Raw genomic sequence first — 15,068 nt, forward strand, 5'->3', positions numbered from 1 at the left:
TGATATCCTTTAGTTATTTCTCTGTATTTTTCTTTCTGTCCTTTATCATATTGAGTATCACTTTTCAAAAGTCTTTGTGAGGTATTTCCACAGCCTGATTGTCTTCATTAATGCTTTCTGGATTTTTATCTTTCCCTTTGGATGGGCCATCATTTCTGGTTTCTTTATTTGTCTTGTAATCTTCTGTTTCTCACTGTACATTTTAATATTTCAAAGTGTAAACTCTGGAATTTAGTCCCTGAGCTGTCTGTTTCTTGAGTTTATATCCAATTGGTATTATGACAGAGATTCCCGAGTGCCAGGAACTAACAAAACCAAACAAACCAAGCAAAAACACCTTTCACAGACTTCGCAAATTGGCTTTGCATGGCCAATCATCTCTTTCAGGGTTCAGCCCTCCTACAAGAAGGGCAGTCCAAGGCCAATGCAAAGGGCAGGGTCCTTCCCATCTTTTCTGAACCTGTATCTTGTCCTAGGATTGTGTTCACTGTGGCCTTAGGCGTTCCCCTGTTTACACGAATTAAAATGCCCTTTCTACTTCCTACAAAATACTCTCTCCCTTCTATGTCCTGTTTAATAACCACATCTCATATCATATACCCCTTTCTAATGACAGCTTCCTTTCCCCACTAGAGAATACTACCTTGACTTTTGTAATTGTTTTATTATTTTCCTAAGTAATATACTTTAGTTAGCTTGTTTTGGAACTTTATTTCAAAGGAATCTCACTGTATGTATTTTTTGTATGTGGTTTGCTTGTTTGTTTGCCCAATATTTTGTTTAGAGATTGTTGTATGTTATTATAAGTAATCTTAATTGGTTCATTTTCATTTCTGTATTATATTCCATAATACTATATGCCATTGTTATAACTTATAATTTATTTATATCTGATAGAAACATACAATTTATCCATTTGATTGTTGTTGAACACTTTGGCTTTTTTTTTTTTTCCAATTTGGGGCTAATATGAATAAGGCTATGATGTACATCCTCTACATATATCCTGGAGAACATATGCACACATTTCTCCAGTGTTGAGACTTAGCTAAGAGTAGGATTGCTAGGTCACAGTATACACACAATTTCTATTTCACTAGAAAATGCCACATTGTTTTCTAGCATAACTGAACCAACCTGAACTCACACTAGTAATACGTGAGAGTTTCCACTGCTCCCCATCATCAACAACATTTGGCATTTTCAGTTGTTTTAATTTTAGCCGTTCTGGTGGGTGTGTAGTGGTATCTCATCGTGGTTTTAATTTTCATTTCCCAAGTACTAATGAAGTTCAGCTCCTCTTTATATGTTTGTTGACCATTTGTATATCCATTTTTGGTGAATGCCTGTTCAAATCATTTGCCCATTATTCTGATTGGTAGTCTATCTTTTTAGTCATGATTTGTAGACATTCTTATATGTTCTTCACAGAAGTTCTTTGTCATATGTGTATTGCAAATATCCCATTCTGTGCTTTGTCTTCTTTTTATGGTGCCTTTGGGTGAACTTAAATAATTATTTTAATATACTCTAAAATATCAATCATTTTCTTTTTGAGTAGTGCTTTTTTGGGTTTTGTTTTAAAAATCCACTCTACCCCAAGGGTGAATATTTTCTATATTATCTCCAAAAGCTTTATTGCTTGCCTTTATGTGCTTGTAACTGAATATGATTATTGTATAATGCAAGAGGTCAATTTATTTTTCCAGTATGGATCCCCAATTATCCCAGAAATATTTATGGAAAAGTTTATCCTTTTCCTACTGCTATACAATGCCATTTTTGCTATATTTCAGGTGTTACTATATATGTAGGTTTGTTTCCAAGCCTCTATTCAGTTCCTTTGAGGTATTTTCTTTATCACTGGGCAAATACTACATTATCATTGTTATTACAGCTTTACAATAAGTTTTGATATTTGACAGGACAAATCTTCCCACTTTCTTCTTCTTTTTGGCCTTTTGCATTTCCAAATAAATTTTAGAATAGGTTTTTACATTTCAAAACAAATCAAATAAAACCCAACCTAACCAACCACCCAAACCAACAAACAAATCCTGGGATTTTGATTGACATTGTGTTGAATCTATAAATCAATTTGGAGTGAATTGACATTTTTATAATATTGAATTTTCCAATCTATGAACATAATGTAATTCTTTACTTATAGGCCTACCTAATGCCTTTCAATAGATTTATAATTTTTCCATGAACATCTTCACATCTTTTGTTAGATTCATTCCTAAACATTTCATATTTTTATGCTATTACAAATTGTAAATGATATCATTCCAAAAATTCTAGTTTTTATTGTTTGTTGCTGGTAGAGGTGAATAAGTTGATTTTTAAAAACTATTGATTGTATACACAACTCTGTCCAACTCTCTTATAGATTCCTATAACTTATTTGTAAGTTCTTTGGGACATTTTATGTACACAATCTAACTATCATAAAAAAGTGAAATGTTTCTTTCCCTTCCTTTTCAATCCTTATATCTTTGATTTCTTTTTCTTGTCTTAATGCCCTGGGTAGGTCTTTCAGTACAATGTTGAATAGAAGTAGTAATTGCAGATATCCTCATCTTATTTCCATTCACGAAAGGAATGTTTTCAATGTGTCAGCATTAGCGATATTTACTGTAGGTTTTTGTTTTGTTTTGTTTTGCATACCCCTTATCAGATAAGGAAGTTTCCTAAATTGCTATGAGTTTTTGTCATGAATGGATATAATTTTCTTACACTCTTTTTCTGTGTCTACTGAAATGGTTATATTACTTTTCTTCTTTAATCTGTTACTGTGGAGAGTTAACTTATTTTTTTTTTTGAAAATAAAAAAACTAATCTTTCATTGCTAGAATGAAGCCTAGTTGGATGTACTGTTCTATCCTTTTTATGTATTGCTGGTTTGGGTCATTAATATTTTTATTAGAATTTTTGCATCTATACTCATGAGTTAAATTGGTCTTTAGATTACTTTTGGTGGAAATATTTGTATGCAGAAATATTGGTGTCAAATTTATAAGCAGAAAAGGGCATAATTTCTTAATGACTGTATGATAGGACAAGATCAGACAAGCCAACTAAAGACCTCAAAGCATGATAGAATTTAGAAATTTCATTAAAATATTTCATAAAAATTTTAAATGTATTAAGGATTAGCTTCACTCAAGGTGAATAGAAAAAGTTCTACTCTAAGAATCAGTAGACATGAATTCTAGCTTCTGTTCAGACACTGACTACTTATTTGACCATTAAATGTCTTAGCTTCTTCATCAGAAAAATGGGAATAAAAACCTGTCCTATTCACTTCATGGGTTTGTTTTGATGATTAGTGAGACACTGATTAAATAAGCACTTTGAAAACCATAAAGTCCTATGTGAATGTAGAGTATATTCTTGTTATATAAGAAAGAAGCTCATCATTTTTGTTTATAAAGTGGCAAGAATAGAAATGCTGGTTTGGTATGTTAGCTTGTACCATCTGACACTGTCATTTTTGTAGATGAAAAACTGTTAACTCTTGGCAATTTCATATCATTCAACCCAACCCTTTGAAGACAGAAAATGTCTTATACAATTGCCATAAAAAGAACTTAATAAATTTTGAATGTTTTTTAGCAGCTTAAATAAGTATATTATTTGTTCCCAAAGCATCAAGCTTTATCACTAGGATAGAAGAAATAAAATGGCATATAAAGTCATCCTAGACCTTTAGCTGTGACCAGGGAGAACAGTTTGCTTCCACAATGCAACATTCATCTCGGAACTTCTCTCTTCCCCCCCGAATTTCCACCTTCATTTTTCTTTTACCGTCTTTGTATTTCTTGTTTCTGTTTTCCTATAAGTGGTTCATACTATTCCATTTTTTTTCTTTTTTTTTAATCTTCATTTTATTGAGATATATTCACATACCATGCAGTCATACAAAACAAATCGTACATTCGATTGTTCACAGTACCATTACATAGTTGTACATTCATCACCTAAATCAATCCCTGACACCTTCATTAGCACACACACAAAAATAACAAGAATAATAATGTGAAAAAGAGCAATTGAAGTAAAAAAGAACACTGGGTACCTTTGTCTGTTTGTTTGTTTCCTTCCCCTATTTTTCTACTCATCCATTCATAAACTAGACAAAGTGGAGTGCGGTCCTTATGGCTTTCCCAATCCCATTGTCACCCCTCATAAGCTACATTTTTATACAATTGTCTTCAAGATTCATGGGTTCTGGGTTGTAGTTTGATAGTTTCAGGTATCCACCACCAGCTACCCCAATTCTTTAGAACCTAAAAAGGGTTGTCTAAAGTGTGCGTAAGAGTGCCCACCAGAGTGACCTCTCGGCTCCTTTTGGAATCTCTCTGCCACTGAAGCTTATTTCATTTCCTTTCACATCCCCCTTTTGGTCAAGAAGATGTTCTCCGTCCCACGATGCCAGGTCTACATTCCTCCCCGGGAGTCATATTCCACGTTGCCAGGGAGATTCACTCCCTTGGGTGTGTGATCCCACGTAGCGGGGAGGGCAGTGATTTCACCTTTCAAGTTGGCTTAGCTAGAGAGAGAGGGCCACATCTGAGCAACAAAGAGGCATTCGGGAGGAGGCTCTTAGGCACAATTATAGGGAGGCCTAGCCTCTCCTTTGCAGCAACCGTCTTCCCAAGGGTAAAACCTACGGTAGAGGGCTCAACCCATCAAACCACCAGTCCCCTATGTCTGTGGTCATGTTAGCAACCATTGAGGTGGGGTAGGCCAATACCCCTGCATTCTCCACAGGCTCCTCAAGGGGGCACTACATATTTTTTTCCTGTTTTTTTTTTTTGTTTGTTTGTTTTTTGTTTTTAACCTGTTTTTCCTTTTTAAATCAAATGTATGGAAAAAAAAAATTAACAACAAAAAAAAAAAAATAAAAAAAGAAAAAACAAAAAAAAACCAAAAAAGAAAAACATACAATAAAAGAACATTTCAAAGAGACCATAACAAGGGAGTAAGAAAAAGACAACTAACCTAAGATAACTGCTTTACTTCCAACCTGTTCCTACTTTACCCCAAGAAAGTTACATAGTATAGCAACATTTCTGTGAACTTGCTCCTACTATATCCATCAGAAATTAACAGACCATAGTCATTCCTGGGCATCCCCAGAACATTAAATAGCATATCTGTTCTTCTTGGATTACTGTTCCCCCTTCCTTAATTGCTCTCTATTGCTAGTTCCCCTACATTCTACATTATAAACCATTCATTTTACATTTTTCAAAGTTCACATTAGTGGTAGCATGCAATATTTCTCTTTCTGTGCCTGGCTTATTTCGCTCAGCATTATGTCTTCAGGGTTCATCCATGTTGTCATATGTTTCACGAGGTCGTTCCTTCTTACTGCCGTGTAGTATTCCATCGTGTGTATATACCACATTTTATTTATCCACTCATCTGTTGAAGGACATTTGGGTTGTTTCCATCTCTTGGCAATTGTGAATAATGCTGCTATGAACATTGGTGTGCAGATATCTGTTCGTGTCACTGCTTTCCGATCTTCCGGGTATATACCGAGAAGTGCAATCGCTGGATCGAATGGTAACTCTATATCTAGTTTTCTAAGGAACTGCCAGACTGACTTCCAGAGTGGCTGAACCATTATACAGTCCCACCAACAATGAATAAGAGTTCCAGTTTCTCCACATCCCCTCCAGCCTTTGTAGTTTCCTGTTTGTTTAATGGCAGCCACTCTAATAGGTGTTAGATGGTATCTCATTGTGGTCTTAATTTGCATCTCTCTAATAGCTAGTGAAGCTGAACATTTTTTCATGTGTTTCTTGGCCATTTGTATTTCCTCTTCAGAGAACTGTCTTTTCATATCTTTTGCCCATTTTATAATTGGGCTGTCTGTACTATTGTCATTGAGTTGTAGGATTTCTTTATATATGCAAGATATCAGTCTTTTGTCAGATACATGGTTTCCAAAAATTTTTTCCCATTGAGTTGGCTGCCTCTTTACCTTTTTGAGAAATTCCTTTGAGGTGCAGAAACTTCTAAGCTTGAGGAGTTCCCATTTGTCTATTTTTTCTTTTGTTGCTTGTGCTTTGGGTGTAAAGTCTAGGAAGTGGCCGCCTAATACAAGGTCTTGAAGATGTTTTCCTACATTATCTTCTAGGAGTTTTATGGTACTTTCATTTATATTGAGATCTTTCGTCCATTTTGAGTTAATTTTTGTGTAGGGTGTGAGGTAGGGGTCCTCTTTCATTCTTTTGGATATGGATAGCCAACTCTCCCAGCCCCATTTGTTGAATAGACCATTATGACTCAGTTCAGTGACTTTGGGGGCCTTATCAAAGATCAGTCGGCCATAGATCTGAGGGTCTATCTCTGAATTCTCAATTCGATTCCATTGATCTATATGTCTATCTTTGTGCCAGTACCATGCTGTTTTGACAACTGTGGCTTTATAATAAGCTTCAAAGTCAGGGAGTGTAAGTCCTCCCACTTCGTTTTTCTTTTTTAGAGTGTCTTTAGCAATTCGAGGCATCTTTCCTTTCCAAATAAATTTGATAACTAGCTTTTCCAAGTCTGCAAAGTAGGTTGTTGGAATTTTGATTGGGATTGCATTGAATCTGTAGATGAGTTTGGGTAGAATTGACATCTTAATGACATTTAGCCTTCCTAACCATGAACATGGAATATTTTTCCATCTTTTAAGGTCCCCTTCTATTTCTTTTAGTAGAGTTACGTAGTTTTCTTTGTATAGGTCTTTTACATCTTTGGTTAAGTTTATTCCTAGGTACTTGATTTTTTTAGTTGCTATTGAAAATGGTATCTTTTTCTTGAGTATCTCTTCAGTTTGTTCATTTCTAGCATATAGAAACATTACTGACTTATGTGCATTAATCTTGTATCCCGCTACTTTGCTAAATTTGTTTATTAGCTCTAGTAGCTGTATCGTCGATTTCTCAGGGTTTTCCAGATATAAGATCATATCATCTGCAAACAATGACAGTTTTACTTCTTCTTTTCCAATTTGGATGCCTTTGATTTCTTTGTCTTGCCGGATTGCCCTGGCTAGCACTTCCAGCACAATGTTGAATAACAGTGGTGACAGTGGGCATCCTTGTCTTGTTCCTGATCTTAGAGGGAAGGCTTTCAGTCTCTCACCATTGAGTACTATGCTGGCTGTGGGTTTTTCATATATGCTCTTTATCATATTGAGGCAGTTTCCTTCAATTCCTACCTTTTGAAGTGTTTTTATCAAAAACGGATGTTGGATTTTGTTAAATGCTTTTTCAGCATGTATTGAGATGATCATTTGATTTTTCCCTTTTGAATTTTTAATGTGTTGTAATACGTTGATTGATTTTCTTATGTTGAACCATCCTTGCATGCCTGGAATGAACCCCACTTGGTCATGGTGTATGATTTTTTTAATGTGTCTTTGGATTCGATTTGCAAGTATTTTGTTGAGGATTTTTGCATCTATATTCATTAGGGAGATTGGCCGGTAGTTTTCCTTTTTTGTAGCAGCTTTGCCTGGTTTTGGTATTAGATTGATGTTAGCTTCATAAAATGAGTTAGGTAGTGTTCCATTTTCTTCAATGTTTTGAAAGAGTTTGAGTAAGACTGGTGTCAGTTCTTTCTGGAAAGTTTGGTAGAATTCCCCTGTGAAGCCATCTGGCCCTGGGCATTTATTTGTGGGAAGATTTTTGATGACTGATTGGATCTCTTTGCTTGTGATGGGTTGATTGAGGTCTTCTATTTCTTCTCTGGTCAGTCTAGGTTGTTCATATGTTTCCAGGAAATTGTCCATTTCCTCTACATTATCCAGTTTGTTGCCATACAGTTGTTCATAGTATCCTCTTATAATTTTTTAAATTTCTTCAGGATCTGCAGTTATGTCACCTTTTTCATTCATTATTTTGTTTATATGGGTCTTCTCTCTTTTTGATTTTGTCAGTCTAGCTAGGAGCTTGTCAATCTTGTTGATCTTCTCAAAGAACCAACTTTTGGTGATATTTATCCTCTCTATTGTTTTTTTGTTCTCTATGTCATTTATTCCTGCTTTAATCCTTGTTATTTCTTTTCTTCTACTTGGTTTAGGATTGGTTTGCTGTTCATTTTCTAGCTTCTTCAGTTGATCCATTAGTTCTTTGATTCATACTATTCCATTTTGAATGCACTTTATTCTCTTCCTCATTTATCTAGCCATAATTTAAAGTTAAAATTAAAATTTATTTATTTTTATTCTTGAAATAATGGATTTAAAATTTTTACCAAGTTAACTTTTTACTTTTTTAATAGACTGTATTTTTTAGAACAGTTTTAGTTTTATAGAGAAATTGAGAAGATAGTTCTCATATATACCACACCCAGTTTCCCCTATTTTTATTTATACTATTATGGTATTTTTGTTTCAGTTTACGAATCTATATTTATACATTATTACCAACTAAAGCCCATATTTTTTCAGCTCTACCTAGTTTCACCTAACATGTTTTTCTGTTTCAGGATTCCATCCAGGGTAACATATTACATTTAGTTGTCACTTCTTCTAAGGCTTCCCTTGGCTGTAACAGTTTCTGAGACTTCCCTTGTTTTGATGAGTTTGACAGTTCTGAGGAGTACTGGTCAAGTATTTTATTGGATGCCTCTCTATTGGCATTTATCTGATGGGGTTATGATTTGGGGGGAGGAAGGCCAGAGTGGGAAAGTATAATTTTCATTATATCATATCAAGGGTAGACACTATCAACATGACTAATCACCGTTGATGTTGACCTTAATCACCTGGATGAGGTAGTGTTTGTCATATTTCTCCACAGCAAAGTTACTCTTTTTCCCCTCTCCATTTCCAAACTGTACTTTTTGGAAAGAAGTCACTACGTATAGCCCATACTTCAGGGGCAGGAATTTATGCTCCCCCTCCTTGAGGGTGGAGAATCTACATAAGTTATTTGGAATTACTCTGCAGAGGAGATTTGTTTCTTCTCCCCCATTTATTCATTTATTCAATCATTTATTTATATCACATGGAATCATGGATATTTTATACTTTGGGTTATAACCCAACACGATCTGATTTATATCATTGCTCAAATCATTCTAGCTTTGGCCAATAGGAGCACTTGCAGTTGTTTCCTGTCCCTTTGACATAACTCCAGCAGTATAGGGTTTTTTGGTTTGTTTGTTTGTTTTGAGTACTTCTTTACTTTGTGGAACCATGAGATGCTCTAAGCTGAAAGAATCCACCCAAGTCAGTCCTAGAGTCAGCCAAAACTCCAAAGAGTCCTGATTTCTTTTATGGGAGAATGGTATTAGAAACCAAGATCTGGTTTCTAATGGTATGCTCATTGCCATGGGGTGTTGTTGTTTCCAGGCCCTCTGAGCTGACAGAGCAAGGAAATATATGTGTGTATACTAACCCATGTGTATACACATATCTCCAAATATTTCTGTATGAGTTCTTACTGATATCTCCAGCTCTAATCCATTTCCACATGAATCATTCTAGCTTCCTCCCCTTGCTTACCTGTAAATTCCTAACCCGACAGTAAGAAACCTGGCTCCCCCATCCACTATCCATTTATTTAATTGTTCAATTCCAGTATACATGTATAGTAGGATCAGAATTGTTAACCTGTACCTCCATGGGAAACAACTTTTCAACTTGAGTACAGTGCTTATATGTAGTTCCTTTTGCTTTAGTCTTACAGAAATCACTCATTTCCAAATATACGTGGGTGAACACCTTTTCCTCTTACTACCATCAGTCCATTGTCCTTTCACATCAGCCTGAAGAACTCCTTTAACATTTCTTGTGTGTGTGTGCGTGGGGGGGGTCTTTTAGTGACAAACTCCCTTAGTTTTTGTTTACTTGGGTATGTCTTAATTTCTCCTTCATTTTTGATGGGTAGTTTTGCCAGATATAGAATTACTAGTTGAACAGATTTTTTTTTTCTTTCAGCACTTTAAATATATCATCCCAATACCTTCTAGCTTCCATGATATCTGTTGAGAAATCAGCTGTTACTCTTATTGAGAATCCCTTGCATGTAATGAGTTGCTTCACTCTTGGTGCTTTCAAGATTTTATTTTTGTTTTTGGAAATTTTGATTATGTGTCTCAGTTTGAGTTTACCCTGCTTGGAGTTCATTAATATTCTTGAATGTGGAGCCTTCATGTCTTTCATCAAATTTGAGAATTTTTGACCATTATCTTTTCAAATAATTTTTCTGCCTCATTTCTCTCTCTTGTCTCCTTCTGGAACTCCCATAATATTTTTGTTGGTACTCTTGATAGTGTCCCAGAAATTCCTTAGGTTTTTTCATTATTTTTTCTTTCTGCTTTTCAGATTTAGTAATTTAAATTGTCCTATCTTCAGTTGACTTATTCTGTCTTCTGCCTTCTCAAATTTTCTGTTAAACCCCTCTAGTGAATTTTTCATTTCAGCTATTGCGCATTTCAGGTCCAGGGTTTCTATTTGGTTTTGTTTTATAATTTCTGTCTCTCTATTGATTGCTCATGATTTCCATCAGCTTTTGAGCATATTTAAGATGGTTAATTTAAAGAATTTGTCTAATGTATTTAATGTGTGGGCTTCCCTATGGATGTCATTCTTTCTTGTTTCTCTGAAGGATTTGTAAATTCTTCTTGAGCACTAGACATTTTGAATATTGCAATGTAGTAACTCTGGAAATCAGATTCTCCTCCATCCCCAGGGATAGCTGTTGTTGCTTGGAGAGGGCTGCAGTTGTCTCTTTGCATAGTGACTTCAAAATATTTTTTAAAAAACTATAGCCCTTGTCATGTATAGTCAATAAAACCTCTGTTCTGTTATTTCTGTGGTCAGCCAGGGATCTGACAGAGATTTCCTTAAATGCCTGGATCTAATGAGAAAAGAGGTGAAGAGAAGAGAAAGGAAAAGGAAAGAAAGGAAAAAAAAGAAAGAGGTGTTCTGTCTCTTTAAATTCTTCTGATAGATGCTGCCTGCGAAGCTGCTTCAGCCCAAGGGGGTTGAAACAATAGCTAGCCTTTGTGCCTATCCCTCAGTGAATAACCAGGCAGACTGAAACCACAACCCCAATTTTTGAGGACAAGATCCTTAATACCCACCCTGGTAGCAGAAAGCTGCACCAGAAACATGGGCCAATATCCTCCTCACTGCCTGCCACAAGGCTGTAGGTTAGGGTATGGTAGCTGCTACATGAAATGTCAAAATTCACCAAACTTTAGCAGTCTCTTTCTTCGTGAAACACTCCGCTGGATGCTGCAAGTGAACAACTAACTGCAGAGTTCTGAAATAGTTGATTCTGGCAGTTCTTGTGTGCTCATAGTGGTTTCGGCAGAGGGACTAATTCCTGGAACTTCCTACTCTGACATCTTCCATGTTGTTGCTTGACTGTGCAATTTTGCATTGAATTAGCAATAAATAAGAGTTCCTGTTGCCCCATATCCTTCCCATTATTTGGTAGTATCAGTTTTTTTTTTTATTTCAACCATTCTAATAGGTGGGTAGTGGTATCCCCTTGTTTTAATTTTCAATTCCCTAATGACAAATGATGTTGAGCATATCTTCATATGTATCTTTGCCATTTGTATATTTTCTTTGGTTAATATTTACTTTTTATTTCTCTTTAATTGAAACAAAATTCTCATAAGTTGCTTTTTAATACTTGTATGGGCCACCAATTTAATTTTTTCCTCCATGTATCTGTAACTTTGCAGGCATTTTCCGATGATTTTCTACATAGTAATCCTTAAACTCAGCATTGGATATCACAGGAAATAATAGGTAAACTTTCCCTCTTTGAACCATGGTGTACACATTTTATTCTTGTACCAGCATTTCTTTATTCAAAAGATATTTATTCAGCACATACCATGTGACAGGCACCATAGGTTTTACCCTCCATGGAGTTTACATTCTTGTGTACAGAACACTGAACATCTTCCTATTTTAAAACAAAACAAAAATAATATAGTTTAGCAATTATAGGTAGCAAAATGCATTTACAGACTGACAATTCTGAATGAGTTACTAGTTTTTCCCCCATCTCTTTTTCTCAGAGCTTAACTCTTTGGATTCCTGGCTTCTTGAGAGCTAATCTTTATGTAAGTTCCTTTCTCTGCTTTGGCCCAAAGCTTACTTCACAATCCTACCTCTTCCTCTCTCTTAGCTGTGACATTGGAAGCCCTGACTATTGGGAAGAGATTCTTAGGGTTTGTGATGACATCAGAGCATGAATGAAATCTTTATCTCAAGCTTTTGAATTTACAGAAGTTTTCAAAGCATCACTCTTTATGCTATATGCCCTCAAAATAACAAACCAATAATGTTTGTTTTTTTGTTGTTGTTGTTACTATAGTTATTTTCTTGTGCTCTCTAGTGTATTAAAAATTTTAAAATTTAGTTATTAGACATGTTATGGTTGTTATTAATCTCCAGAAGGGGACCTGGAAGAAGAATCATTAAGCAGCTAACTTAGGAATTACATGAATTGATTTCAGAGCTGACCTCCAATTACCTCCTAGTTTAGATGATAACTAAGCATCAGAAAACAGCAGGGCTATGATTAGGATAAGGCTAGTGAGACTCTTGCTATGGGTGCAAAATTTAAGAGGATTCCAACAAGACTAATAATCAGGATAAGTATTACTTTAATGCAATAATAAAAAAATCAATATTAATGCAAAACATTCACAATAAAATACCAAATTTTAAATAAAGACATGGTACTACAGAGCTGTGTTGAACCACCAAGGCTGAGGCAAAAGAAAAATGTGCACCCCTATATATATGCTTTTATGAGTTTTTACAACTTTTTATTTTGAAATAATTTCAAACTTATAGGAAAGGTACAAAAATAATACAAATCCCATAAAGAGAACTCCAACATACCCTGCCCCCCAAGTACCCCACCAATTCTAACATTATATGTATTTTTAATGGTTAATTTTTTAATTAGAGAAGTTGTTAGATTTACAGAGAAAACATGCATAAAATACAGAATTCCCATATACCTCCCTATTATTAACACATTGCATTAGTGTAGTACATTTGTTACAGTTCATTAAAGAACATTTTTATAATTGTACTTTTAACTGTAGTCCATTTTTTATAATCTGTTTCACTGTTTTTTTTAAACTCTTATTCTAGTAACATATATACAATCTAAATTTTCCCCTTTTAATTCAGCATTGTTAATTATATTTACAATGTTGTGCTATCATCACCACCATCCATTACCAAAACTTTCCCATCAACCCAAATAGAAACTCTGTATAATTTAAGTATTCCTACCTCTAACTAGGCCCATGATAACCTATATTCTAGTTTCTGACTCTTATGGTTTTGCTTATTTTAATTAAATCATATCAGTGAGATCATACAATATTTATCCTTTTGTGTCTGGAGTATTAAAAAATTGAAATGTAGGTTTATTAAAAATCACAACCTTATTTCAGTTTAAAAATTGTATTTATACCCAAACCAGAATTTATTTTAATTTTATTTTCCTTACCTTAATGGAAGTAAATGTATCAGTACTATTTTTAAAAAATCTCCTTTTAGAAAAAAGTAACCATTAGGAAAAAAACATGTATATAGGGACACACGGTTCTCCTTTTGCCTGGTTCTTTAATATGACTTTGCACAGCGCAGGTAAAAAGAGCTGTAGTTAGTTCAACCCCACAGTTATGGTTAGTAGAACCTCTTTTACATGGTACATGGAATGGTTTGTAATCTGACACAGAACTTTTGCTATGTAATTCATTCAATTGTGTGTGTAAAACAAAATAGTTATAGAGGTTTTCCTTTCACATTTTAGATTAATTTTCCAGGAATTATCTCAGTGTTTAGCTGGGCTTGGGGTCAGATCTATGTACTCATAAACACAAAGCTAAAAAAGCAACATAAGGCTTAGAAGGCATTCCTATGAAATACCTTTTAAATACACTTTTGGAAATATTTCAAGTCTATTGTGAACAGAAATGTCAGGAATTTGGGAAAGAAATGATAAAATCTCTGAGGAAATGAATCCTACTCTTTTACAGACCTATGCCTTTATTTGTTAAAATGGGAAGTATCTTCTTTGTTATTTACTACTTTGGTATGATTTTTTTTTCAATTAATTTTATTTCCTGTTTAAGAAATTCGCAGTACTTCTAAAAATGAAAATGAAAATGTCATACATGGGATTGGACTCAATAAATTAAAATAAAGAGCATTTTAACCACTTTCGTTTTGGAGTAAAATGTAAAACCTTCACCCTCATGTCATAAAGTGGATAGACAAAATTTTGGTTCTGGCAAAAATTATCTTCCATTAGGATTCAGAGTTGCATCATAGCAACAGGTGTTTAGAATTGGGATTAAAGAAGTCATAACATCTGTAGTTTCCTCGAGAAAATATGAAAGAACACATGCGTCATTTGCTGCTGGAACTTTTAAACTTACTCAAATTTAGTGCAGTGGGAGGAGTACTTCCTTAAGCTGATAGCTAATGAAGGTCGCTCGTAACCGGCAGTCTACTAAGTAGCTGGAAGGGAAAACCAGAGAAGACAGACTGCTTTAAAATGTGCCCGCATCACATGTAAGTAAGGAAACGGGGCAGTGTTCCTGGCATTATGTTTAATTTTCTACAGGGTAGTGGTGCACGTTGAGAAGGGATAGGTTCTACTGGGGGTGAGGTGTGGGGGGAGGGTATCTAGGCAGCCTTAACCTAGGCTTGACTGAGTTCTAGTTTGTTCTTAAGCAGGGAGAGCATCGGGGAGAGCATAGTGGGTTCCTGAAACTGAATGTAGTGACTTGTTTCTAAAAAAGAGGTGGTAAGAGGAGGAAACCCACCATCAACTGACATTATCATGAGCTGGGGCACACATCCTCTCTCTAGGCAGGCATCAGTTTGGTAGAGCTGATAAACAACAGAAGCTGAAAGAGCAACTGCCATTCTTTGGAAATACCCTGGTTAGAGGAGAGAGAAGACCATGGGCAGGCGAGTGAGAGGGGCATATATTACTCAAGGGAAATGGGACATTCAGTAAGTAGGATGCAGTTTTAAATGAGGGCAGAAGTTATGCTGT

The 15,068-nt window shown here is 35.2% G+C and overlaps 1 protein-coding gene across 4 annotated transcripts in view; it reads left to right on the top strand.

Annotated features, from left to right (window-relative positions):
• LOC119539920 (cytidine monophosphate-N-acetylneuraminic acid hydroxylase) overlaps positions 1-15,068 on the top strand; it is a 112,551-nt gene that overhangs the window by 21,574 nt on the left and 75,909 nt on the right. Inside the window, exon 1 of one of the 4 annotated variants that reach the window (XR_005217972.1) lies at positions 14,313-14,578. The exons of 2 other annotated variants lie outside the window; for them this stretch is intronic. Coding sequence is in view for 1 of the 2 variants with exons in the window: in XM_037843814.1 (XP_037699742.1) it covers positions 14,562-14,578 (17 nt within the window). In the remaining variant the exon portion in view is untranslated. Of the gene's footprint in view, positions 1-14,312; positions 14,579-15,068 lie in introns of those variants that run through there. One more of the 4 variants, XM_037843814.1, reaches the window with a different exon arrangement.

Source organism: Choloepus didactylus, chromosome 7 (genome assembly GCF_015220235.1).
Source record: "Choloepus didactylus isolate mChoDid1 chromosome 7, mChoDid1.pri, whole genome shotgun sequence".
Taxonomy (NCBI): domain Eukaryota; kingdom Metazoa; phylum Chordata; class Mammalia; order Pilosa; family Megalonychidae; genus Choloepus; species Choloepus didactylus.